Raw genomic sequence first — 27,187 nt, 5'->3', positions numbered from 1 at the left:
GCAATAATTAGTCGCGGCAGCACCTGCCCCTGCGGGACGGGCAGCTCCCACTCGGGGGCGGGAACAGGCGGCGCCGTGGATCTGTCTCGCGCGGAGAGGGGGCTGTCCCATCCCTCCGGTACCGAGTCTCTCACCTTTCGGAGCCGCCATGGTGTCCGCAGCTTAAACTGGCGAGACCGTGGAACCGGAGCCGGCAACCGGGCGCCACCCCCTCCGCTCCTCCCAGGGACCATAGAGAGCGGCGAGGGTCGGCATGAGCGGCCGTCTAGCTGCGTCACCATAGAGCCCGAGGCCTGTTTGCGCTTAGTGTCCCCGTTCCCCATAGGTGTGAGCGGTGGCGGCTCTCGGGGCCAGTCAGTTCGTCCCGCCCCAGGGCTTTAGCGGGACGGCCTGGGGCCTGCTTCCATCCCAGCGCTGGGTGCTGCTCCACAGGGCTCCAGGGCAGAGCCCGACGCATATTAATTGCCATCAGCTGAGTCAGATGCCCCCGGCAGAAAGCTGATTTTCTCTTTTGGTGGTTCAGGTTCTGTAGTTTCCACATCAGAGTGCTGCTCTGGTAAGACTCCTGAAAGCAGGTTCCACAAGCATCGTCCCTGGCAGGTTTTGGAAGGCACGTCACACTCTTAAATGTTGGGTCCAGTGCTGTGTCTGGCTTTAGAAATCTCAGATTGGTGCCTTCTTTGCATTTTGTCAAGTCTGCGGTGTAAGGGGACATCTACACTACCCGCCGGCTTGAGGAGTAGCGATCGATCTATCGGGGATCAATTTGTCGCATGTAGTGTAGATGCGATAAACCGCTTCCCAATTGCTCTCCCATCGACTGCTGAACTCCAGCTCAGCGAGAGGCCGAAGCAAAGTTGATGGGGGAGTCGCGCCAGAAGGATGCAAAGTAAGTAATTTGAATTTGATCTAAGATATGTTGACTTCAGCTACACTATTCTCGTAGCTGCAGTTGCGTATCTTAGATCAATCCCCCCCCCAGCGTAGACCAGGCCTAAGTGTTCTTAAAACTAACAACATGTGCTGGGTCATCAGCCAAGAGTGCTATAACATGAAATATATGGTAGAACACAGGTAACAGAGCAGAAGACATACAGTTCTCTCCCAAGGAGTTCAGTTACAAATCCAATTAATGCTTTTTTTTTTTTTTTTTTTAAGAGCATCATCAGCATGGAAGCACACCCTCTGGAATGGTGGCCGAAGCATGAAGGGGCTGTGAGCTAAGATCAAGTGTGAGTAGTCTCTTGGCTTATCCAAGGCTGTGATCAAGTGTCTTGATGTTTTTGGTCTTTTAGCCTCAAGATGAAAACCTTCTCTGTGTCTCTGGGACCTTGAAGTAAAAACATTATCTAAGTTATATCTGGCACGTAAATACCTTGAAGTGCCAGCTACAGAAGAGCCATGCCAATGCCTGTTCTCTCTTTCAGATAACATTGTAAATAAGAAGCCGGCAGAATTATGTCCTGTAAATGTAAACAAACGTGTTTGTCTTAGCTTTTGACTGACCAAGAAGTAGGACTGAGTGGACTTGTAGGCTCTAAAGTTTTACAATGCTTTGTTTTTGAGTGCAGTTATGTAACAAAAAAAAATCTACATTTGTAAGTTGCATTTCATGATAAAGAGAATAACAGTATTTGTACGAGGTGACTTGAAAAATACAATTTATCATTTTTACAGTGCAAAAATTTGTATTAAAAATAATTATATAAAGTGAGCACTGTACACTTTGTATTCTGTTATAACTGAAATCAATATATTTGAAAATGTAGAAAACATCTGAAAATATTTAATAAATTTCAATTGGTATTCTAATGTTTAACATTGCGATTAAAAGTGAGATGAATCGTGATTAATTTTTTAATCACAGTTAATTTTTTTGAGTTAATCGTGTGAGTTAACTGCGGTTAATTGACAGCCCTACTGAAAAGACATGTTTAAAGTCTATTATCTGAATGCGTCTAGGTTTGGGCTCAATTTGAATTTTTTTTTTAAAGCAAGAAGTTGCATGAAAATTCTGTTCCCAGTGCCTGATAGGTTGTACCACTACATACTGCCCAGATTGATCTCTGATTTCAACTATCAGCACCTCTCTCAAACTGCTTTCCGGTCCTCTGGAATCTCAGCTTTCATTTTGTGGTTGCTAGGAAAACCTGAAAATGTGAACTGAGTAACTGACACAGTGACATCTGATTGAGTTTGCAGAGAGCCTAAAGTAACAGCTCTGCAAAATATGAACTTCCCCATTAATATTATTTAGGGCTATCAATTATTATACTTGATCAATGTTAACTAGTTAACTGCTTATCAAAGAAAGGAGGTAAATATAATCAATTTATAAAATTTACTTTGAGTGACAGCTCATTTTGGCATCACACGTGGATGGGTTTGGGGGATTATTTTTAATAGGTACCAATATTTATTCCCTATCAGTAACACCAGTCAAAAAGATACTAAGATGTCAGAGATCCTAGTGAACATTCCCTCCTATTCATGCACTTCACCGGCTGTGAGGGGAATCCAAGAGTCTGTGCTCTGCATCCCCTGAGTGCGCTGCGTCTCCTGTTAAGTTTCTGAAGCCTCAGCAGGCTGCTGCACTGGTTCCTCCATTGGCCTTCTCTATCACATTTCCTGGGCACGGACTCTTTTCAGAAATGGATCACCTTAATCCACCTGTCTTATGCCCAGCACTCCCTCGCTAAAGATACCCCAGTTAAACAAACCCCTTTCACAGGACTCCACCCAAAAGGTGTGGCGCTTCTATCATAGTTTAACTTTCTCAAGAGCATACAGTAATTGTGAAAAAATTGTCTCTCACACACATACACACTTTGTACAGTCTAATACCTTTATGCTTTTTTATATTTAATCATGTAAAGCACAGGAGAGTACAGTTCATACAAAATAAGCACTACAGCCAATGTCTCTGCCTCAGTTTCCTCATCACTTCAGCACATTCTCTGGGCAGGGAAGTGGTGTAACAAGGACCTATGGCCCTAATGCAAGAATAGGTTAGGGGCCCCCTTCCTGATTCCAAAATCTAAACTTTTGCTTATCCCCAACCTACGATCCCAGTATGTCCCATTCACTCCCAACACCTCACTCCATAGTTCCCCAAACACTCCTCATTCACCCCATAGTCCACCTAAAACTTGCCCCCCAGTCCCTCACCCACTGCCTTGAGAACTTACAGCCAGGTCCAATTTGAATGAGTAGCGTAGCGACCCACTACACTGGAACGCTGCTTTATCTGATAGGGTCTCCATAGCCATGTAACCCTGGTGCAACTACATCATTTGCACAATTTTAGCTACGCCCCTGGGGCAGAGGTGTTCCTTGGGTTGTCCAAAATCCTTAGGGACATCTGGTCTCACAAAAGTAGACCGGGACCCCCTGAGGCTACTACATGTTGGATGATCTCTCTCTTCTGGATCCCTCTTGCCCAGATTCTGTGATCTTGCTCTCTTTCCCCACACACTCCCTCTTCCTGTCTGGCTCCTGTGTGTTTATTTTTAGCCACTCCTGGTCATCTGGCCTGGCTTTGTTTTCCTACTTTCCATTGCTCCTCCACAGGAAACAGCTAAACTATTTTTATAAGGATGCAGCTGCTTTTTTTGTATAACCTTTGTGAGATTTAAGCACTGTCATTAACCTTAAATATTTCCGTTTGCATCTGTCTGCGGTGTATGTGCTGTACGCCCTGGATCCATAAACATATGGGCACTCATAATACAGCACTTCTTCATAATACACCTTCACAATATCATGCAGAATTTATATATTGCACAGATACAGCCCCAATTCATCACACAAGCCTAAGCAGCCCTGCATGGCATCTGAGCCCTACCAAGGATCGCCATAGAGTCCAGGGGTATATATGAACATGACTGAATGGGAGTCCAGGCCAAAGAACTCAGCAAAGACTGTGTGATCATATTCTGAACATCTGTACAATCCATTGAGAGCACCATCTCAAGTGGAAGGAGTTTGGAAGCATACCCCTATTTTCCATTGCACATTTTGACACACAGTTCGAACATACCACTAGTTCTGTCCCACATACTTAGTACAATCCCACATTTCAGGGTTGTACTTACATGAATATGAGTGAAAAGATTAAATTGATCTATATTCCCAGCCCTTATGAGCAGCCCTACAATAACAAAGATGTCAGCATACTAGATATTTAAAAAAAAAGTTAATTGGGCACATGATCATACTCCAATTAAAGTCAATAAGAGCTTTGCCATTTACTTATTTGAGAGGAGGATTGGGGCCTATGTAAAGACATTCTTGTTTAAAGGTTCTAAAGACTATTACTTACGTATAAACAAACAACATTTTTATCCAGGACAGTTTCTTGATTAAAAATCCTTATCTGAGCTTCTGGAATTCAACACCTGTTTTTATGAGCATCACAGGAATTTGGTTGTGAAACTGCCCTTTGGGTGTTTCCTCAACCATCAGCATTTGAATTTAAATTAATGTTTGCTGGTCACCAAATAAGTATAAATGCTTGAACACAAACTGTACACAACTGAAGTACGCATCTCCCATTTCTAACTGATATTCAGGAATAAATGAAATAGCAAATAAACTGTATTTTGAATTCATTTTTAATATTTATTATTCAGTTGTCACATGTTCAGATTTGCTAGGCCAATTATGGCTTGGCCAGTTTTCAGAATGGATGCCAACTGGTATCATTTATTATCCAGTGGTGATGCACAGAAAGACCTGGCCATGCCAAACATCACTGAAAATGTCCCAAAATGCATCACAGAAGAACTGCAACTTCTGATCTCATGTTCTGAGTTCATGGCAATTGTGATAATTTGCACTTTCTGTTGACTTCAGTGGGTTGGACGGCCCCAGAAAGGATGGAAGCTGGGCCAGCGCTAAATAGAGTATTTTCTCTGAGGATTTCAAAGTGATTTATAAATAGTTAAGGATCACAAAACCCCACCTCGGTCTGTATAAAGTTTCAGCACCAGTATAGTAAAGAACATCATAACTGTCACTCCTACCCTCTCTAAGAGAAGAATCCATAGAAGGGAAAGAAAAAAAAATTGCTATAGGTTTTTGTTGTAGGTTATAATTAAGGCCAACCATTTCTTGTCAGAATTGGTAAATTAAAGATATACTGATTTTTCTTGGCATAAAAGGATTTGACAGTGCCCTATTAGTATTTTACAATCTGATATTACTTAATTGTAGTCACAGTTTCAGTTCTTAAATTAGGAATGGCGTCAGAATGAGCCACAAAAAATAAGGGATTATTAGAATTTTTAAGATAAGAGTTGTGCCAGGGGCAGAGAAAATCAGAGCACTCTGACATAATAGATGTGGGACTAAGACAGAGGTCCCCAAAATATGGGGCGTACCCCCCAGCAGGGCATGGAGAAACATCCAGGGGAGGCATGGCGGGACCCAGGCCAGCCCCCTCAGGGGTGAGGAGGTAGCACCTCCCCACCCCTAGTTCTGCTCCAGTCACGCCTCAGTCATGTCCCTGGCTCCTGGCCCTGTTCCCAGCCTCAGCACGGATCTGCTCCAGGCCCCACTCCTGCCCCCAGCCTTGACCCCTGGGTGCAGCCCCGCTTCTGGCCCCCAAGCCACCCAAAGCCTTATCCTCCTTGCCCTGTCTGCCCCTGCCCCAGTGCACTGTCTCTACTCCCAGCCCCAGCTCTGGGGGTTGGTGGGGGGAGGGAGGGCAGCAAGACATAAACAGGCGGAGGGGGGCAACTCTCAAAAGTTTGGGGACCGTTGAACTAAGAAGTCAGAAATCTCTACACCTCTATCAGCTGTGGAGGTGAGAGGAGTTAATTGGAGACTGACATTTTAATACATCAGCACCACCTGACGTAAACCTGACAGTTATAATCTACTTATTTACCATCTTCTTCTAGTCTTAGCCCTTCTTGTGCCTGTTCATTTGCTAGTGTCTCTTTACTGAAGTGTTACTGAGCAGTAAAATAAAAATTGCAGACTATGTAGGCATTAGGTGGCTGGTTTTCAGACATGCAGAACATCAACTAACGTTAATGAGACCTGCAGGTGCTCAGCATCCTGAAAATCAGGACCCAGATAATTTACCATTGTGCAGATTAAAGAAAAATAAAATATGCAGTGTTGTGAGTTGGGAAAAACATTGAAGCCAGTGAGTGGAACCGCCACCCTTCATTTAAAATAGAAAGAGTTAATCTCCTTTATGGCAGTCCCCACTTAAAACAAAGGTATATCAGAGTCCACACAGGATTTGAGCTAACTGGGTAGAGGGCTTCACTGGGTACTGTTTTGGCTAAGTTTGTGGGGGAGAAGTACACATGAGAACATACAGAGAAGAAAGAACACGCACAGCCAGCCTTAGACAAGCACACTATGGTAATGGCTAGAAGAGGTTTGGGGCCGCAAGAAAAGAGAAGAGAATATATTCATAAGCCATTCCACCCTCAGGCAGTTTTTTCATTTTCTTTTCTTGTTTTTTTATTAAGTGCCTCACATGGGTTTGCTCCCTTCTTCTTTAAAAACATAGGCAAGGTACCTTTGATCTAACTTTCAATCTAGTTATGTGGAAAGAGAATTAATATGGGTTGCAGTGCAATCATGTCTGTGTGGCAACAGCCTAGTTAATTACCTTGTATTTGAAAGACACTAAGGAGCTCTCTAGGCCTCACTATTTGAATCCCTCCAAGTCATTATGTCAAGCTGTCTAGACTGGCTAAAGAGCATGAGTGCCATCCTCAGGGCAGACCATCAAGAAGCAGGGCACAAACCCCAAACTGGTTGTGAGTTCTATACTTAGACTTCACCAACCAGGTATCAAATGTAAACTTCTTAGGCACTATAACAGCCTAACCATGGAGTCACAGATAAGCCTCTTATCTTGCCACCTAGGGAAGCTTGCCTTTCTGACAGATGGTCCCTTGCTCCAAAAATCACAATGTTCAGGTTACTCCCAATCCTCAAAGACCAGTCATTTACCCCTAGGGTGACCATATTTCCCAAAGGGAAAACATGACACTGCATGGGATTAACCTGAGCCATCCCACCCTCCCCCTCCCCATGCAGGGCTGGCCCTAGCCGTTTGCTTAAGTCTTGCCCCTCCCTTTCCCCATGCAGGGCTTGCTACGCTGCTCACCCAAGTCCTACCTGCCCCCCACCCGAGCCCTGCCTCCCCCCCAGTCTGGCATTACTGCTCACTCCCCACACATTCCTCCGCAGCCCCCTTTTTTGTTCTGTTTGCTCCTCCCAACTGATCAAGTTGGCAAAAGCAAATGGGACAAATGCCCACTTTTGCCAAAAAAGTCGGGACAGCCAGGACAGGGCTTAAAAAAGGGACTGTCCTGGCCAAATCAGGGACGTAAGGTCAACCTACTTACCACAGATCAGTTGCACTATAGATCTTATACTAAAGACAACACTTGCAGGCAATCCTATAATAAACTGACTTAAGAATTGTTAAATAAGACAAAAAAATATAGCTATTTGCAAAGATAAAACAATTAACATACACCCACAAATGAGTTATTGTCTTAGGCTCCAAAAGGTAATAGAAGCTGCTTTAATATGCAAGCTCTGTCTGCTATGGCTAACACAGGCAAAGCAGATGGGGATCCCTTCCTTATGCTTAGAAATTTTGCCCTCCCAAAGTCTAAGGAGCATAGAGATCTAGTTTCTTCTCGTCAGGGATTTTTATTCCCTTCTTCCCAGACAAAAGTGCTGGATTCTTCCAGGCCCTGGAGGTGCTCAACCCCCCTGTCCACCTCAGGCCACACCTCCACTTGACCCCTTTCCCCAAGCTCCTACCCCCATCCTGCTTCTTCCTGCCCCATCCCTTCTCCCAAGCCTCTACCTCTGCCCCATCTCTTTCTGCCCAGTTCTGCCCCCTCCCCAGAGCGTGCTCCTTCCCTGCTTCTCTTTGTCTACCCCCCCCCCAGCACCTCCTGCACACCATGGAACAGCTGATTGCGGAGGGCACAAGGTGCTGGGAGGGAGAGGGGAAGAGTTGATCGGTGGGGCTGCCAGCGGACAGGAGGGGGAAGGTGGCTGCTGGTGAGTGCTAAGCACCCACTAATTTTTTAGTTGACCCCTATGCTCCCAGAGTTCAAACTCATGGCATGAGTTCATATGCAGGTTTCCTCTTAATGGGGGTGGGTGCGGGTGGGGAGGGACAAGAATGCAAAGTCTTTGTTCTTGGATGTTTCACAATGGCTTATTTCATGGACAGGACCTAACACCTGTAGAAAGTCAGCATTTTACATTAGTTAATGCTTCTTTCCTGTTTGGTGATTTACATGATTATAGTGGGTTGCAGTGCAAACACTCATTATAATATAAAATGGAATACAAATATTATAAGTGAGATTAATACATGCAGCATCCCACAAGCATTTCATAAAGTCTGTGCATTTGTCAGTGTTCATTTGAGGCCTAGGGGCCTTGGCATGAGCTGGCACCTGGTCTGCCAGCATCACACAGTTTCTAAAAAGATTATTCCCTATATGGCCCACCATTGTAGATGGAGCTGAATGCAGCACATGAACAAAAGGATAGAGCAGAAACTTAGCATGGTTTTGTACAATCACATACCCCAACACATTTTACAGGAGCTAAACATCGATCAGTCCCAACATTCTTGAAAAGTGTTTTTCTGTTTCTTCACCCTTATATATGTTAAGATGTTGTTGCATCTTGACTCATACAGTAAAGACAAATTTTCACTCAATTGTAAAATTACCAGGAGCATTTGACTTTGCCAGACCAGGCACATATTCTACTAGCCTGCCCTAACCATGGTGGAAAAAAAAAACAAAAAACCAAAGGATATTTTACTTGGATATAAAAATTAAAAAGTTACCAGGAAAGTAAAATTTTGCAAGGCTACAATGAAGTCTACCACTATCTAGTCATTTTTAGTGTGCTCACTACTATTTAGTCACTGAATACAGAAAACGCTTAGAAAGCTAGAATTCCTAGAAAACTGGTGTAATAGCTGTCAGGGTGCACACTACCATCTCTGATTCTCTGTTAGCTATGATTCTGTGGATTATTCTAGTGGGAAAGTACCTCAGAGAAAGTTTGATTAGGAAGAGTCAAGCACACTGCCTTATCTGGTACTGCTGAAGCCAATTTATCATTTCATTCTCAGTGATTCTACCAAGAAAGGGAAGATTATAGACAAAGGGTTCAGATGATTTTCCTCTAGTTAATATTATTTCATGTCAATGAGAGTTTTGTTTGTGCAAGAACTGGAGGATTGGGGTCAGATTTACAATGGCACTTAGGCACCTTTCTGCCACTTCAGTCACCTAAATCTACCAATTAGACACCACTAACATTCTCAATATCACTGCTCAACTGCCACCTATTCCCATAGGCACCTAAATCTCCATGGCATCTAAATTTCTGACAAAACCACCTATGTCCTGACACCACCGCACTGCTATTGAGCAGCTTGGAGCCCTAGTGCAAGAGAAAGCTTTGGTGGCCCAAAAACAAGACTCTCAAACTAGACCTTCCTCTGCACATCTACAGGTTTGGGCCCAGCACAGACAAAAAAGGGAGCAAGAGAGAAAGTGTTTCTCAGAATACCCAATAGCCCAACGGTGAGGGCACTCACCAGGGATGTGGAAGATGCAGGTTTAAATCCCCACTCTGCCCAATTTGGAGCACAGATTTGAATGTCATTCTCTGACATCCCAGGTGAATGCCTTAACAACTGGGTGATAGAGTCAGTCTCTCGCTCTAGCCCGGTGAGTATTTAATTATTTATACAAAGTGAAAAAGCTTCACCAGAAGAGCTGGAGAGGGGCCCAGCCCAGAATACCCAATAGCCTGGTAGTCAGGGCACTCACCTGGGCCACCTTGGTTCAAGTTCCTGCCCCAAATCAGGCAAAGGAAGGATTTGAATCTGAGTCTTCCAGGTCAGTGCCCTAACCGCTGGGCTATCATGGAGTAGCGGGATCTCTCTCTTTCATTTTTCATGAAAAAGGACTGACCTGGTTTAGTCGTCTAACTCCAAAGGTCATGGCTGAGAATCCAGAGCAGCGGGAGGTGCTTCAGTTCAGAAACAATGGCCTTTATCAATGGGAGCTAGGGACCTAAATACCTCTGAGAATCTGGACCTACACCCACTCCCTTCCCACTGCATTTCACTTCTGGCTAATTTAGATGGCTCGGCTTACTGGTTTCTGAGAATCTTTTTCTTTGGCACCTAACTCTCCCCGTACAACGCCTGGGGAGCCTGGGCAGACATCTAACTCACAGCTGAGATTTCTACTAGGCAACAAGGCACCCAGGCATAGTGTTGCAATGCCTAAGTCCCTTTGTGAATCTAGCCCTTGGTCTCTCTAACTCGTAACAGTTATTATTCTTACAATATAATCAAACTTCAAAGACAAGGCTCTTAAGGGTAGTGTTACGATGTGCACTCAGGGTATTAAAACATTAAAGGATTCCAAAAACACACACTTCCATAGAAATGCCAGTTTAATTCAGAATTTACAGCCATGCCTGGATTCTACTTCTTTTAAATTGGATGTTTCAGGCTTTTTATAATCACTATCACTTAATGCCATTTAGCTGTTCCTAACAGAAATCATGGAGTGTAACAACAACTCTTTGAATCAATGGGCATAGAATTCAGTTTACTATACATTACTTCAGAAATCTGTTTGGATTTTTTTTAAAACATGTACCATACTTCAGTATGTCTCCTTTTAAACTTCATTTAGGTTTCATCAACTGCTCTGGTTAAGTTCACTTTGACCATACAAGTAGTTGGGGTTGATCCTCCTCGGAGACCAGCCAGGAAAATCTGTGGCCTGGGTACGTTGCTAGAGTTGTCAAGTTTAGTCTGTGTGCCAAAATCCTTTAGCAGATACACTTGGGTGGAGCCATCTCTTCTCATATGACTGAGATTAGTCTGCATGGAGTGAGTTAATTTCCTACGCAAATTAGCCTACATATGAAAACAGAATCAGAATAAGAAAGATTTTATTCTTAAATATAATTTTTCTCTGAAATGGAAGTATTATAGATTACAATGATGCATATTTTTCTCTTTTACATGTACCGCCCTCAGGTTTCACAAATCCATAACTGTGGAATATGTCATTTTAGCACCAATCTGCTGTGGCAACCTTTGTGGAAAAGGCTACAAAAAAGCTTTTTGTGAATTCTTCATACTGTAGAACCAGGATTTTAAAATCAACTGTCTGTTTGTTCCCCCTTCCAGTGAACTGTTAATATTAGCATTGATGTAAAAGGACATAAATTACATGGCATGAAGTTGTTATTGTCGGACTGTATGAAACGAACCATAACATGGGTTGTTATTTTGGAATTAAGCCGTCCCCACAAAAGGACCACCTCCCCCTGCTGCAGGCTGTTGGTGCCCTCAAGTAATGTTTCCGTGGCCCTGGCATGCATGCAAATACAAATGTAAATTATCAATATGGTAAAAAAAACAAACTTGAAATGGTATGATATACGCCCATTAAAAATTAAAAGTATTATTTAAAAAAGTTCCACTCAAACTAAAAAAAAATTGCAATCCTAATAAATAAAACAACAACAATAAAATTTACTTATAATCAAACATTTTAAAAAGAATACTACATTTGTTTTATTAATGTCAAAAACAAATATAAAAGTTTTCCTATTATGGCCATAGGCCTTAATATTAATCAAATAGTAATAAAACCCATAAATTATAAAATATGGGCCATAAAAAGCCCCCACATAAAAAACAATAAAATTAAAACCCCATTTAAAAAAAACTAAAATTAAATATAAATGTACAAAAAATGCTTTATGGCAAATACATATATATTTTAAAACAACACAAAAAATGCCATTTTGCCATAAATTCCTTTGCAAATAAATGTGTAATTGTTTTTGTGGGTAATAGTTATATATGCCTTAAAAGTTAATGCCCTGTGCTCGCAATCATTATGTGGACAATATAATCCATTAAAACATTTATTTTTATGGTAATTATCAACTTGTGGCTATTAACAAATAATTTTAAATTTCAAGTGCCTAAATTAAAATACAGACAATTAAATATAAAATACACCTTATACTCTAATGCAATGCCTGTATCCATGAAAATAAATCTAATTGTTATAAAAATGTTATTTAAGCATCCCTATTTAAAAATTATTTGCAAGTTGCTAGGCAAAAGGAATGCAAGGTCATGATTACCATCCACCATGCTACTAACAAAATTAAAGTAATTAAAAACACTAGCAAAAATTCAAAACACAATTGGTAAAAGACACTGTTGGGATATTCCCCCACCGCAACCAGGATTCTTAATCTGGCCTTACATCCAATTGTGGTAATTCTAATGTTTCAACTAGCGTTGGTTGCTATATTCCTAGTGCTAACACGATAAATTAAAAAATAAAAAAAATTAAATAAAATTGATTGATTTCAAAGCCAGTGGTTCTATAGACCATGGATACTCCCAAAAAATAAGTATATAAAGTTTGGTCTTTAACAAGACAAAAATCAGTGGTAAAATCTAAAAGTGCCAGTGAGAACGTTCTTGCTCGTTCCCTGTTAAAAGCCTTGAGCCTTATGCTGGGCCTTCATGAGTAACCCACTAAACTTGTTACACATATGTATAGGTCTTAATCTTAAAAATATACCACCCTTAAGGAGTGGGGTGTTACCCTGGAATTAAGGGGTATGTAACCCCAGAATTTGATCAGGCTAACTGCAGCCATATTGTTTTGTTTTATTAATTTATGGTGGTTGAATGTACACATCAGTCCTTCCTGAAAATCCTTAGAGACTGAACTCCAGGTAGGAGTTGGGGGGTTTTTAGGCACCGGAGAAGAGCAATGACATGAACTCTAGCCCACGCAAAGGTTATACAATGACATATGTAACCCACACATCTCCTGAGTGTGGTGTTCTGGCCTCTCTAGTGGCACTGAGACCACTTAGAGATTAATGAGTCTGCTCTGTACCCTTAGCTAAGGGTTAATTTGAACAAGCAGGACTTTTGAAGACAAAACCCTTGTTTACACCTCAATGATCTGTTACTTTGGGAGCGTGGCGCCCAGCACTGTAAGCTAATCCCCACGGGGAGGTGGAGTACCTGCAGCGCTGGGAGAGCTCTCTCCCAGCACTAGCGCCACGACCACATTCGCTCTTCAAAGCGCTGCTGTGGGAGCGCTCCTGCGGCAGCGCTGTACAGCTGCAAGTGCAGCCATACCTAAAGTCAAATACTAGCTGCAGGCTTGCAGTTTCTGCTAATCCAAACAATAAAAAAAAAAAAAAGCCAACCAATTATAAAACTAAAAATAAATAATTAAAGACCTCAAGGTTAAGTGTGTTTAATATAAAAGCTTATTATAACAAAGTATTAAAATATTTTATTAATAATTTATTAAAATTAAAAATTAATTATAAGAAAACTAAATAAAAATGTACTTTAAAACTGTTCTCTAAAGCTATTCTGAAAAACTTTTTTCCTAACACCTTACTCTTGGCAAAAAGGCAACTTGCCATCGCTGACCTGCGACTAATTACTCAACACCATCTCTAATTTTAAATAATTATTTTAAATGTTCTAAACCTATTGCTTATGTCTATACATGCTTAAAACTAATAAACAGTAGTTTTAAATAAAAGCATGCTTACTTTTATCAATCTCTCAGCTGTGTTCCCAATAATTTATTCCTAACACTGCTTAAAATAAAACAATTAAGCTACCGCTGCTTTGGGTTCTAAAAACCCTCCATAACAGGGTAACAGATAATGAGGAGGTAGTGTCTGTGTCTACTGCTCTAATGGATTTGAGTTGATGTTTTTATATTTTAAAATACAATTTAAAACAAAAGGTCCTAATATACAATTTGGAAAACAAAGGTCTTATAGGATAATGCTAGGAGGGAGAACAGTAACAAATTACACAAACTGATGGATAATCAAGAAGGATAAAATTCCATTTTCAGTTCTGCAAAGTGGATCTTTATTCTGATAGTCTGCTCTGCCTACATGACTTATGCAGAATTCATGGCAGGTAGAATGATCAGAATAGCAGAGATGAGATCTTCTGTGTAGATTTAACATGAGAATATTACCCCAATGTTGCATGAATCTAACAATTGAAATCATAGCATGCAGTGCACGCTGTAAGAAAAAAAAATTATTCGAAAGGCACTTATTGTTTGGGGTGTGTTTTTTTAAATTTACAGCCAGAACATTAAGGACATACTGGCAATTTCTAACAGCAGGCCATATACTTCTACAGATTAAGTAACGATACCTCAGAAACCTGCCTCAACATTCTACATCCAACACAAAATGTATTTATTTTGTTGCTGTGCTATCTTACGCTCGGAACTGGTCCTGTGCAAAATATGCACAAAAAAATTGCAAACTGCATGATGTAAGTCAACATGGAAGGAGTTGGGACAAAGCGAAAAATAATTTACTAGGAAACAAATTAAGGCCCCAATCCTTCAGTGACTTCCATATTGGTCTACTCAAGCAGAACTCATTGCAGGATCAGGCCCGCAAATTGATAGTAAATTAACGTTGCTGTGAGGAAACCTGGCAATCAGTTAATTTGTTATTGGCCAGAATACTCAACTCAGTGTTATAAAATATACACATTTCACTGGATGTCTGAAATCAGACTTCAAAAGGCAAGAAAAAGCTCAATACACATTTTCATATACAAGGGAGAGTTATTACAGGTTCTCTCATCTATACAATCATGTAGCATATTTTCTTCAACTCACTCTCTGTAGTTTTATAATCTCTTAGTGGTGTTTTTACCCACACTTTACTACAGTTATTACAACTTTTTTTCCTTGTGACTTGGTGATATAATATTTATTAATGTATACAGCTTCCTTTGCAGTAACTTTTTTTTTTTTTTTATCATCTTAGCCCTTTTTGTATCATTGTACTACAAAGGTAAGATATAGCACATAACTTCCAAATGGTTAAGCTGTCTGTATTAGTTAAGCTGTTTTAGTACAGAGTAGCACCCTAAAAATTCACTATTATTTGAAAGAATCTTACAACTTAAAAGAGAGCCTCAGACTTTAAAACCAATGGATCTAGCCAGGAAAATATTGCTTTAAAAAAAAAGGGGGAGGGGAGCTTTTGAAACAGGAATATGAAATATAGTGAAATAAGATCAAACAAATGATTACAAGAACTTGTCTCTCCATAGATTTTGATGCCAGAAGGGATAATAATTATGATAATCTAGTCTGACCTTCTGCCAAACATGCCAAATTTTGAAAGGCCTAATCTTCCAGATAATACTGATACAAACCAATTTTATGGCTTTTCTCCTCAGTTCCCATTCGTTCCACTCATAGGACTTCACAATAGTTGGAGGCAATATATGGGTGTCAGTCTGAGTACTGCTGTCGCATTTGGTAATTGGTTTCATTGAACGTTTGTCTCCACTTCTGACCTGGATGAAGATACAGGTATTTATTAGGAGAATCCATAAGTCACAGGGGAAAAAAATGATATGTAGACACAGCACAGTATATTTTTTAAACAAACAGGTATCTGAGAATACTGACAGCTTTAAAGACTTGACTACAAAATATAGAAGTCTTTTAGTAACTAGTGGTCAATAATCATCTTATATTCATATAGTATCTATCATTCCAGAGGATCCTAAAATACTTTACAGATTTAAACTAAGATACAGTAACTCCTTGCTTAACATTGTAGTTATGTTCCTGAAAAAATGCTACTTTAAGCTAAACGATGTTAAGCGAATCCAATTTCCCCATAAGAATTAATATAAATAGGGCGGGTTAGGTTCCAAGGAAATCTTTTTCACCAGACAAAAGACTGTGTGTGTGTGTGTGTGTGTGTGTGTGTACACACACACACACACACACACATATACACAGTATAAGTTTTAAACAAACAATTTAATATTGTACCCAGCATTGATGATTGTGAAGCTTGGTTGAGGTGGTGAAGTCATGAACTAGCACTCAGCTGAGCCCTCAAGGGTTAACTCATTGTTGTTAATGCAGCCTTACACTCTACAAGGCAGCATGAATGAAAGGAGGGGAGACAGCATGGCAGACAGAGACAGGGACACACACCATGTGTGTGAGAGAGAGATGTGCATTGCCCCTTTAAGTACGTTGATCCCACTCTAAGTACGTTGCCTTTTTAAGTACATCAGCAAGTTGCGACAGGAGCTGCTGCCAGCAAGTTCCCTTGGTCCTGAGTCCTGTCATGTTCCCCCATTGCTCTGTGTAGATAAAGTACAGGAGCAGGGGGCAGGAGCGGGAAGAGAGGGACACCCTGACATTAGCAGCCCTCTTCCCCCACCTCTGCACAGCAAGCAGGATGCTCCCGGGAGCAGCATATGGCAGTTGGGGGAGAGACAGCTGAACTGCCTGGCAATTGATAGCCTGTGGGCAGCTGCTGCACAGGGAACTTAGGGAATCGGGGAGCCGATAGAGGGGACTACTGGTCCACCCTGGTTCCAAGCCCCCACCAGCTAGCTCCAACGGGCTGCTCTTTTTGTAAGCAGTGAACAAAGCAGTTGGCTGCCAAACAATGTTATAAGGGACTGTAGCACCGTGCGGACTCACCGGTGCGGCACCTTCTACTGATCGTACTGGGAATTAGCTCTTTTACAGCCTTAGAGTGCCCTCTGCTGGCCGGTGGCTCACCTGTCTCAGGCCCCCCATGTCCCTCCCAGACTTCGGTGCCCCTTTACTTCGGGGTTCTGCCCCAGCAGTATCCTCACACTCTGGGTCTCCTCTTCCAGGGGAACCCCTAACCCTCTAAGCCCACCTTGCCTCAGTGGCTACTTCCAGACATCATCTAGCCCCTTCCCTGGGGCAGAATGAAGTCTATAATGGCCACTCATCATTGGCAAGGGGGTAGGACCTGCTGCCTTGACCTATCCCCAGGCTACCCCTCTGCAGCCCCAGAACCTTTCGGAGGCCTTCACCAAGGCCTGCAGTCTGGGGCTTTACCAGGCTGGAGCTCCCTTTTCCCTTCCCCAGCACTGCTGTGCTTCAGGTATCTTGCTCCCAGGCAGCTAGCCCTTCTCACTCCAGTGCTAGAGTGAGATTTCTCTGTCTCCTGGCCCCACAGCCCTTTTATGCAGACCAGCTGTGGCCTGATTAAGCCAGCCACACTTAGGGCCAACTACCTCGCCAGCCTCCCTGAGCTGCTCTTAATCCCTTTTACCATGGAGTGGGGCAGCTGCCCTACTATAGATAGCATTGCACAACTTTTTAAACAAGCATGTTCTCTAACTGATCAGCAACATAACAGAACAATGTTAACCGGGACGACTTTAAGTGAGGAGTTACTGTACAAAATTTATGCAGGGGTTGCTGAAAAGTAGCTACCTTGGGGGTAAAGTCTAGCACCTGTTTAACAATACACAGGACAATTAAATGAAGAATACAATATCTAACTGAAACTGCAGGGGGAATTTAAAAAGCAGAATGCAGTTGTCCAAGTTGGAATTTGTCCAGGACACCAATATTAGCACCCATATGCTAAAAAAATAATTTTTAAAATATCATCTATGATTTTTCTCCCCAAATGACATTTTTTCCCTATTACAATATACAGGGATGGACGAAGGGTCTCCAACTTGTGCTGACCAAGTTTCTCATATTCATCTACAATGCTTAATTACACAGGGTCCTCTCCTCCCTTATACAAACGATTCCTACAAAGGCTGAAACATAATCGACAGAATTTCTCTGGACTGAAGATGAGAGAATGCTGCCACCACTGAACTTCCATGGCCCTACCCCTCCCACATATAGAGTTTAAGGGTGAACAATTTCCCAGAGGTGATGCCCATCATCTGCACACCAAAGAGTAGGATCTGCTGGATCCTCACATACTGTACTCTCTTTGCTGGATAGAGGATTACATATATCCTCAGACAAAGTATTCTCTCCATAAAACACATTTTTTCTATGTCCCACTAATTCCAGATTGGCCAGGTCCCAGCACTTTTCAGTGAATCAAAAGGACAGATAGGTCAGTGTCATATCACCTATTCAACAGGGGATGCAAGCAGTGAATACCTGTGAATAAGGAGCAAGGGATTCAAACTGATGATGAAGCTCAAGCAGCTGAATAAGTTCAGCACATTCTCTTGCTTTTTCTCCAATCAACTGAATGAACATATCTGGGTTTTGGGCAAAAACATATGCTGATTCCTTGGAACTGAAAGTGTAATATTTCTCCTTATGTTTCAAAATTCCAATAGCAGGATTTCCTAACAAATGAAGCAAAAACAAGAGTGAACCAATAAATCATTCAACACACAAGGCTCCTATAATCATGAGTATACATTTCCCTCAACCAGCTCTTACTCCATCGCTTTTGGAATTGTAACAGAACCTACAATCTAAACCTTTTTCAAAATTAAGAAATGCTCTCCATTACACAGTAGAATAAGATACAGTGAAAGTCAGCTTCTACAAATCATCAGAACTGATGATGACTATCTTACACCCAGTTCCCCAGGAAGGATAACAATATCTACCGCTTTTGTAAAGCACTTTGAAATTTACTGGTGAAAAGTGCTACATAAGAGCTAGATATTATTATAGTCTGGATCATGCTTAAATTACAACCAGAAAGACTACTCAGACTTTATCATCCATATCTATCAAGTTAATATAAAATATGTTCCCTTTCATTTATATTGCACATATCTGCAAATGTCTGTCCTGCACATTTCCTGTGGAAGATTGATTGTAATTTAATTACTCTTTTATGCCAAAGGACAATAATAAGTAGGTCAGGAAGTTGAACTACAATTAAAGTTCTGTTTTTATTGCTACAAACAGTGGTATTTTGCCCCCATTCCCCCCCAGAAAACCAAACTAAACCATCAGTTATACCAAAAGAAATGACAGGATTACTAAGTATCACCAAAAAAGATGAGCAAGTAGAGCCAGTGTTCCCTCTAATTTTTCCCACCCATGTGTGGAATAAATTTTGTTATGTGCACCAATATGGAGGTGATATGTGACACATCCCCTCCATACTAATACACATAATAAAATTCATGTAGCAGGGTGAGGCCGAGGGGTTCAGAGTGTGGGAGAGGCTCAGGGCTGGGGCAGAGGGCTGGGGTAAGGGGGGGTGAGGGCTCCAGCTGGTGGTGCGGGATCTAGGATGGGGCTGGAGAGAGGGGTTTGGGGTCCAGTGGAGCTCCCCAGGGCTAAGGTGGAGAGAGAGGACTCCTCCCCAGCTCACTCTCTCTCCCCGCAGCAGGTCCAGGTCCGGGGCTGGGCTGGGTTTGGGAAGCGGCATCAGGGCAGGTCCGGGGCTTGTGGAGAGCCATCTCTCCCTGCCACAGCGCTGAGCGCCTGCGCAGTGCTTAATAGGCAGTTCATAGACTCATAGACTTTAAGGCCAGAAGGAACCATTATGACCATCTAGTCTAACCTCCTGCACAGTGCAGGCCACAGAATCTCAACCCATCCACTCCTGTAACAAACCCCTAACCTATGTCTGAGGGTATGTCTACACTACGGGATTATTCCAATTTTACAGAAACCGGTTTTTTAAAACAGATTATATAAAGTCGAGTGCACACGGCCACACTAAGCACATTAATTCGGCAGTGTGCATCCATGTACCAAGGCTAGCGTCGATTTCCTGAGCGTTGCACTGTGGGTAGCTATCCCATAGCTATCCCATAGTTCCTGCAGTCTCCCCTGCCCCTTGGAACTCTGGGTTGAGATCCCAGTGCCTGATGGGGCAAAAAACATTGCCGCTGGTGCTTCTGGATACAGCCTCACCCCTCCCTCCCTGAAAGCAGCAGCAGCAGCCAACTGTTTCGCGCCTTTTTTCCTGGGTGAACTGTGCAATGCCATTCCACAGAAAGAAGGACCCTGCTGAGGCTCAAGACAGCAATCATGGACATTTAAACATCATGCATTCTCGTGCAGTCAATGCTGAATCGGGACCTGCAAAGCTAGGCGAGGAGGCAGCAGCTATGGCAGAGCGGCAACGAGAGTGATGAGGACATGGACATTGAATTTCTCTCAAACTGCGGGCCCCTGCGCTTTGGAGAATCCTGCTGGTAATGGGGCAGGTTCTAGCCATTGAATGCCCATTTGGGGCCCGGGAAGCAGCAGACTGGTGGACTGCATAGTGTGGGACGATTTCCAGTGGCTGCGAAACTTTTCGCATGACTAAGGCGCACTTTCATGGAACTTTGCGACTTGCTTTCTCCTGCCCTGAAGCGCCAGAATACCAAGATGAGAGCAGCCCTCACAGTGGAGAGCGAGCGGTAATACCCCTCTGGAAGCTTGCAATGCCAGACAGCTACTGGTCAGTTGGGAATCAATTTGGAGTGGAAAAATCTACCTGTGGGGGCTGCTGTGATGCAAGTAGCCAAAGCAATCACTAAGCTGCTGCTATGAAAGGTTGTGACTGCTGGAAATGTGCAGGTCATAGTGGAGGCTTTGCTGCAATGGGATTACCTAACTGTGGTGGGCGATAGATGGAACCCATATCCCTATCTTGGCAACTGGAGCACCAGGGCACCCAGTACGTAAACCGCAACGGGTACTTTTCCATGGTGCTGCAAGCACTGGTGGATCAACAGGGAGTTTCATCAACATCCACGTGGGATGGCCAGGAAGGATTATGACTGCTCCATCTTCAGGAACACTAAACCTGTTACAGCTTGCAGACAAGGGAATTACTAGACCAGGCACTCAGAAAAAAAATCTTAGTGTGTGTTGTTGAAATGCCTGTCGTTCCTGGGGGATCCAGCTATCCTTGATGCCATGGGCTCCATGAAGCATACTACAGGCAGCCTGGACAGTAGTCAGTGGAGCTGTTCCAATCCTACAGGCGAGCAAGTGGAGAATGGTGGTAGAATTGCATTTGGCCGTTAATGGCGTGCTGGGCGCACATTACTTACTGCGCTCAGACCTCAGCCAAACCAGATGTCTTCCATTGTTTATTGCTGCTGCGTGTGCCTCCACAATCCCTGTGAGAAGTAAGGGGGAGCCTTTATGGAGGGTGGGAGGCGAGGCAAATCGCCTGCCGCGATTAATGCACAGCCAGAACCAGGGCAATTAAGAAAGAACACCAGGAAGCAAGTGGTGGCATTACAGAAGCTTGAAAACCAGTTCATCACTGGCCAAGGTAAGTGTGACTGTGTGTTTGTTTCTCTTGATGAAACCTGCCCTTGACTGACTCCTTCCCTGTAAGCACCCACCCTTCGATCACAGCTTGCGTTCTAAGGAAATAAAGTCAATCTCGTTTAAAAATCATGTATTCTTTATTACTTAATATAACAAAGAGGGAGAGACTGCAAGGTAAGCACGAGGTGGGGTTTGGGAGGAGGATAGTAGGAAGGAAAAGCCGCTAAAAAAATTGCTTTAATAAATGACAGCCTTTTGTGGGCTGTCCACTGAGAGGAGTGCGGGTCCACGAGCCTACCTCCCGAGTTTCTTACTCATCGGGCAGGTGAAGGAGGCTAAGGAACATGGTAGGGGGAGGGTGATTATACAGGAGTCTGGCTGGCGGCACTCTGTGATCCGATCCTTCCTGAAGCTCCAACCATATGCCAGAGCATGTCAGTTGATCACGCATCAGCTCAGAGTGCATCCCGCCATCGCTGATCTTCCTGCCGCCACCTTCTCATCTCGAGCATCTTCTCCTCTTCAATCGTCGAGTGTCTCTCCTGTCCTCACGTGCGTGCCCTCCTGTCCTCACGTTGTCCGCCTGTCCCTCACAGGGTCACTGGCATCTTTTGTACTTGCTATCACGTCCTTCCACTCATTCAGTATGAGCTCTTTCATTGCGGGTCACTTCCATGATTTCCGAAAACATTTCTTCTCGGCATCTTTTTTTTTCCGCCGCCTTATCTGAGATAGCCTTCGGACGGAGTAGGGAGGCTTGAAAAATTTGCAGCTGCATGAGGGAGGGAAAAAAAGGGAGAGAATATTTAAAAAAGATACATTTAAGAGAACATGGTCATACTCTTTAACGTGACAACATAATTCACCTTACATAGCATAACATGTTTTTTCACTACCACAGGTCGCATTTTGCATCTTAATATTGAGTGCCCTGCGGCTTGGGTTACAGATCCAGACACAGGTCGGGCAGCAGAAATTCGGCTTGCCATACGGCCATGGTAAGCCATTTTCTTTTGTCTTCTGCAGCCTTCATGCTATCTAGCGCCCTCCTTCCCAAATATCAAAGCAAACCGTTGATCTGGCTTCTTTCCTGTTAAAGTGCAAGCAGCAGAAACCACCCCATGGATGGTACATGGAAGATCACTTGTAAACACCTGCCGCTTCCCCCGCTCCCCCACACCGGTGGCTGGTAATCATGGAAGATCATCGCTAAACACCTCCTTCCCCCCCACGGTGGCTGGTAAAGCAGGGAAAGACTCCTGCTGAGCCAAACATGGAAAGCCCAGCGCCAATTAATCGCTCCTCCTTCCCCCGGCGCTTGGCTACCTGGCAGAAAGGATTTCTTTTTAAGCAAGCCAAACAGCCCAGTAGGAATGGCCATCATCTGTCCCTTACTTAAATTCTGAATTTCAACCAAGGTTACCATGAGGAATAACACAGTGAGATAAAGAACGGATGTTGGCTTGAAATGCCAGCAATCACCAGGACCAACGCAGCTAGGCTTTATCAGCAATGATATCAGATGACTGCTACATGCCATGCGGGTCAACGTGTCCTACCATGGGAGCGGAATAAAGCAGCGCGCCCAGAAACCTTCTGCAAAGGCTTTGAGTTACCTCCAGGAAGAGCTTCATGGAGAGTCCCTGAGGATTCAGCTCCATCCCCAGACATGTTTTAACAGACCTTTTAACAGAACTGTACTGGCCGGAATGCATCCCAAGTCTCAGGGCAAATCAATGCATTAAAACGCTTGCTTTTTAAACCATGTCTTAATATTTACAAGGATAGCACTCCCAGAAGGTCCTTCCATGCTTATTGTCTGGGATAGTTGCTTGGGAGGCCTGGAGCGTAAATTCTATCAGGATTAGAAAAAGCTCCTGGCTGTTGGGGAGAACGGAGTGCTGTGGCTCTCTAGCAAGCTCGTCCTCCTCATCCTCCTCATCTTCCAATCCGCAGAATCCTCAGGCATGCTGCGATACCACCCCCACCTCGGAATACATGGACCGGGGTGGGATATGGTGGCGGACCCGCCTAGAATTGCATGCAGCTCAGCAATAGAAGGCGACATGTTTTCGGCCCTGCCCCCGGATTTTCCCTTTTGCTTCTGTTGTTCTGGTAGGTTGTCTTGAGCTCCGTAAACTTCAGCATGGCACTGTACTGAGTCCCTGGTGTGGCCTCTCTGCATCATGGCTTGGAAATTTTTAAATGTTTTTCATTTTGGTCTTTTGGAACGGAGTTCTGTTAGGACGGAAATCTTCCCCCCCCATAACAGCGATCAGATCCAGTACCCCCAGTGCAGTCCATGCTAGGAGTTTTTTCGATTCTCAGGGACTGCATTGTTCCGATTGAGCCTGCTGCGGGTCAACGGGTTGCATGTGGGATAGCTTCCTGGAGTCGCAATACCGCGATTGCGGCCGCACTAACCCTAATCCGACTGGCAATAAAACGATTTCAGTGCTACTCCTCTCGTCGGGGAGGAGTACAGAAATCGGTTTAAAGAGCCCTTTATATCGATATAAAGGGCTTCGTTGTGTGGACGGGTGCAGCGTTAAATCGATTTAACGCTATTAAAATCGGTTTAACAACGTAGTGTAGACCAGGCCTGAGTTACTGAAGTCTTCAAATTGTGGTTTGAAGACCTCAAGCTGCAGAGAATCTTCCAGCAAGTGTCCCATGCCCCATGCTGCAGAGGAAGGCAAAAAACCTCCAGGGCCTCTGCCAATCTGCCCTGGAGGAAAATTCCTTCCTGACCCCTGAGCATGTGGGCAAGGCTCACCAGCCAGCACCCAGGAAAGAATTCTCTGTAGTAACTCAGATCCCACCCCATCTAACATCCCATCACAGACCACTGCGTAGCTTAGAGGGAACTTAGGTAGAGACATATTTGAGCTGGAGAGGTTGCTGGGACAAAACATATGAACAACATAGCCAAGTCCAGAACATATTGTTATATGAACACTAATTATAATTTCACAAACCCTCAAAACCACAGAGGATTATTAGAACTATATGTTAGGTATAAAGTACAACAGTGTTCAATGATTATTCTAGTGTGCATGCTGGCACAGAAGGAAACAGACAGCGTATATATCTTTAAATTTTTTTTTTGCTAATATATACATATTTACAGTAAGAAAATGTTTAACTCTAAGCACCAATACTACAACTGCTACTAATAATACAGAACAGACCTGGGAGGAGGAGGCCATCTTTTTCAGCAAGTGCGTGAGCACAAAACCCACGGTACTGGATTAACAACTGATCAAAATTAGCCGTGGTTTCTGGGAAAAGCCACTCTTGTTCCTTGAAATCAGAAACATTCACTTTTATTCCTGAAAGAGAATTTGGCAAAGGAAAGATGACAATAAAATACTTGATGCCTAAAATGTGATTTAATGGGAATCTCAAAGGGAGTTCAATCATGCTTTAACACATTGTGCCCTGAAGTTTTGAACGCCCACAGCTCCGCTGGTTTCCACAGGAGCGGGAATACTTAGCACTTCTGAAAATCAGGCCCCGGTACACCATGGCCTACTTATTTTTTGGTGGTAGACTGCCTCCAGACATTCTAACAGTTTAGCTTTTTCTTGGACGCACATGCAGGGCCGACCCCAGGGGTTTTGCCATCCCAAGCAGCCCCCCCCCGCCCCCCCCGCCCAAAGCCGCGATCACGGGCGGGAGGTCATTCACTCCGACTGGGAGTGAGGGACCCTCCACCAAATTGCTGCCGAATAGCTGGACCTGCCAACCCTCTCCAGGGTGGCCGCCCCAAGCACCTGCTTGCTAAGCTGGTGCCTGGAGCCAGCCCTGCGCACATGGCCACAAACAGAAAGTAAAATCTAATAATTTCAGCCATTGTTTTAAACTCACCCATTTGTTTCAAATCCACTACAGCAGAACTTCGTTAATTGGTAGGGACATCTCCCTAAGCATATATTTCTGATAACCTAATATCCCTAATGAATTAAACTGTTTTTTTTTCTATCTCAGAGGTTTCAGAAGGCATAAACAGATAAAGCAAAACACAAGGAATCCTGAATTATTAAAGTGCAGGGAATTTCTAAAATCAATGTGGCATTTTAATTGGATGCATTTATATACATACTTTAATAATAGTTAAAAGCTGTACTTTATGATATAAATTCATACCTACACTCAAGCCCTCTCAGAGGTCCAGGCCACTTCCAGCTTTTGAGTCCCCTAGCCATAATAAAAATAAAAAATGATGACACATGAAAACAAAATAAGGCACCAAAAACACACTGAGATATAATTTGAATATTTTTTTATTGAAATGCTTTTCTAGCCTTTTTCTGTGCAAATGCACTAATTATTCGGGAAAAATCTAGCTTCTGTACAACGTCACAGTTGATATTAAGCATGGCGAGCTCATTCAAATGCTCTTGTTCCATAGTTAAATGGTGATAGTTCTTTACCTGCTTCAACAAGTTGAAGGTGCATTCACCTGAAGCCACTGATGCAGGCAAACTGACAAAAATACGCAATGCAATTGTAATATTAGGAAACACCCCAGAGAGTCCAAGTTCAAGTATTTCTCAAAGCAATTCCTTTGGCTTGCAATCCAATTTAAAGTTTGTGGAATATATTCATTTGAGGAAGATGGCCTCATCACTGAGATCTTTTGAGATTTCTTTGTTGTAGTGATGCTGAAATTGTTCAGCTGCAGAGAGTAGATCTTCATTACTCAGTCTGTTCAACTGCCACAGAAACCCAGAAAGGATATAAATGAGTTGCAGTGATTCAAATTGACGTGTAAGACCTGATTGAATAGCGCCAATGAAAGACATTGACCCTATAATGCTGCTTGGCATTGGATTCAGTAGGTAAGTTGCGACTGATGGAGAACTCAGATGAAATGCCAATATTCTGTGTTACTAATCTGGACTCAGTCAGGATTGCATCCCATTGTTCATGAATCTGTTGAATGTCATTGATAAGACTTCCAACGTCATTCCTCTCAACATCAACCGTAGCATTGCATGCTTCAATTACCAGATTAGTTTGGTGGATCATTGTAAGTAGCTTCATCCACAAAGATGACATCAGAATGCATTCAAATTTGGACACATGCGTCTGAATAGACTGAAGTTCAGTTCCAGCCTGTGCAGTGAGATTGAGAGATTCCAGCTCATTTAAAGCCTTTCTCACTGAATTCAAATGCTGTACAACTGGTTGAACACCATCAATCCGTGCAAACTATCTAATTTTGGACATCCCATGCAGTGAAACAGGAAGATATTGCATCAGAATTTCCCACCTTTGTGGACTGCTACTGAAGAGATTGTACATTTCCTGAACAGTTCCAAAGTAAGTAATTGCCTCCTTGCATGATTCAGCACAGTCAACATCTACAAGGTTTAGTGTGTGGTTTCCACAGCCTGAGAAAATAGTCTGAATTATGCTCAAACAGAACTGCTTGTACATCTTTGTACTTTCCCGCCATATTAGATTCATAGTCATAGGCTTGACCAATGCAGATTTGAAAATCTAATTTAATACCTTCTAGAATTGCTAGTACTCGAGCAGCAATTTCTTTTCCAGTTTTTCTCATGTAATGATCAAACAAAATAAACCTTTCTTCAATTGAAATTTTTGAGCTGTCTACAATCTTAACATATCGAATAACCATAGTAGTCTGTTCCTTGTGAGAACAATCTGGAGTGGCATCAACAATGATTGAAAAATACGTGGCATTTCAAATCTCATCAAGAATTGTTGTTTGTATGAATGACCCACATAGCTCAATAAACTCATTTTGTATGCATGTGGAGAGATAATGGACTTGCATGCTCTTTTAACGCTCTTGCAATTCTTGAACACGTTTAACATGCTCTGATAAAAGTGGGTCATATCTGCTGAGGAGCTCAACTATGCCTAGAAAGTTTCCATGTGCACAATCACCAATACATTGACTGGAACCAAAGAAAGCCAATCCCCACTCAGAAAGAAAAAGGAAAGAAGCTTTATCCAGTTATTAGTTTCTGTAGAGAGTTCAGTCAAGAGCAAAT

The 27,187-nt window shown here is 42.9% G+C and overlaps 2 protein-coding genes and 1 long non-coding RNA gene across 6 annotated transcripts in view; 1 reads left to right on the top strand and 2 right to left on the bottom strand.

Annotated features, from left to right (window-relative positions):
• SLC35A1 (solute carrier family 35 member A1) overlaps window positions 1–296 on the bottom strand; it is a 48,388-nt gene extending 48,092 nt beyond the window's left edge. The window contains exon 1 of the mRNA XM_032771846.2: window positions 135–296. Within this exon, the coding sequence (XP_032627737.1) occupies window positions 135–150 (16 nt within the window). The 5' untranslated portion in view covers window positions 151–296. The remainder of the gene's footprint in view (window positions 1–134) is intronic.
• Window positions 297–432: 136 nt separating this feature from the next.
• On the top strand, window positions 433–4,594 carry LOC142046564 (uncharacterized). Its single transcript, XR_012655510.1, has 2 exons — window positions 433–889; window positions 1,159–4,594. It is a non-coding gene; the product is annotated as an uncharacterized LOC142046564 (long non-coding RNA).
• Window positions 4,595–10,475: 5,881 nt separating this feature from the next.
• The window catches only part of CFAP206 (cilia and flagella associated protein 206), a 41,080-nt gene continuing 24,368 nt past the window's right edge, over window positions 10,476–27,187 (bottom strand). For all 4 annotated transcript variants that reach the window (XM_032771855.2, XM_075063828.1, XM_075063829.1 and 1 more), the window contains 4 exons: window positions 24,350–24,490; window positions 18,069–18,262; window positions 15,305–15,448; window positions 10,476–10,957 (listed from right to left, as the gene is read on the bottom strand). In XM_032771855.2, the coding sequence (XP_032627746.1) occupies window positions 10,727–10,957; window positions 15,305–15,448; window positions 18,069–18,262; window positions 24,350–24,490 (710 nt within the window). In that variant the 3' untranslated portion in view covers window positions 10,476–10,726. The remainder of the gene's footprint in view (window positions 10,958–15,304; window positions 15,449–18,068; window positions 18,263–24,349; window positions 24,491–27,187) is intronic.

The sequence above is a fragment of the Chelonoidis abingdonii genome, chromosome 3 (assembly GCF_003597395.2).
Source record: "Chelonoidis abingdonii isolate Lonesome George chromosome 3, CheloAbing_2.0, whole genome shotgun sequence".
In the NCBI taxonomy this organism is placed as follows: domain Eukaryota; kingdom Metazoa; phylum Chordata; order Testudines; family Testudinidae; genus Chelonoidis; species Chelonoidis abingdonii.
This window is presented reverse-complemented; position numbering and strand designations above follow the sequence as displayed.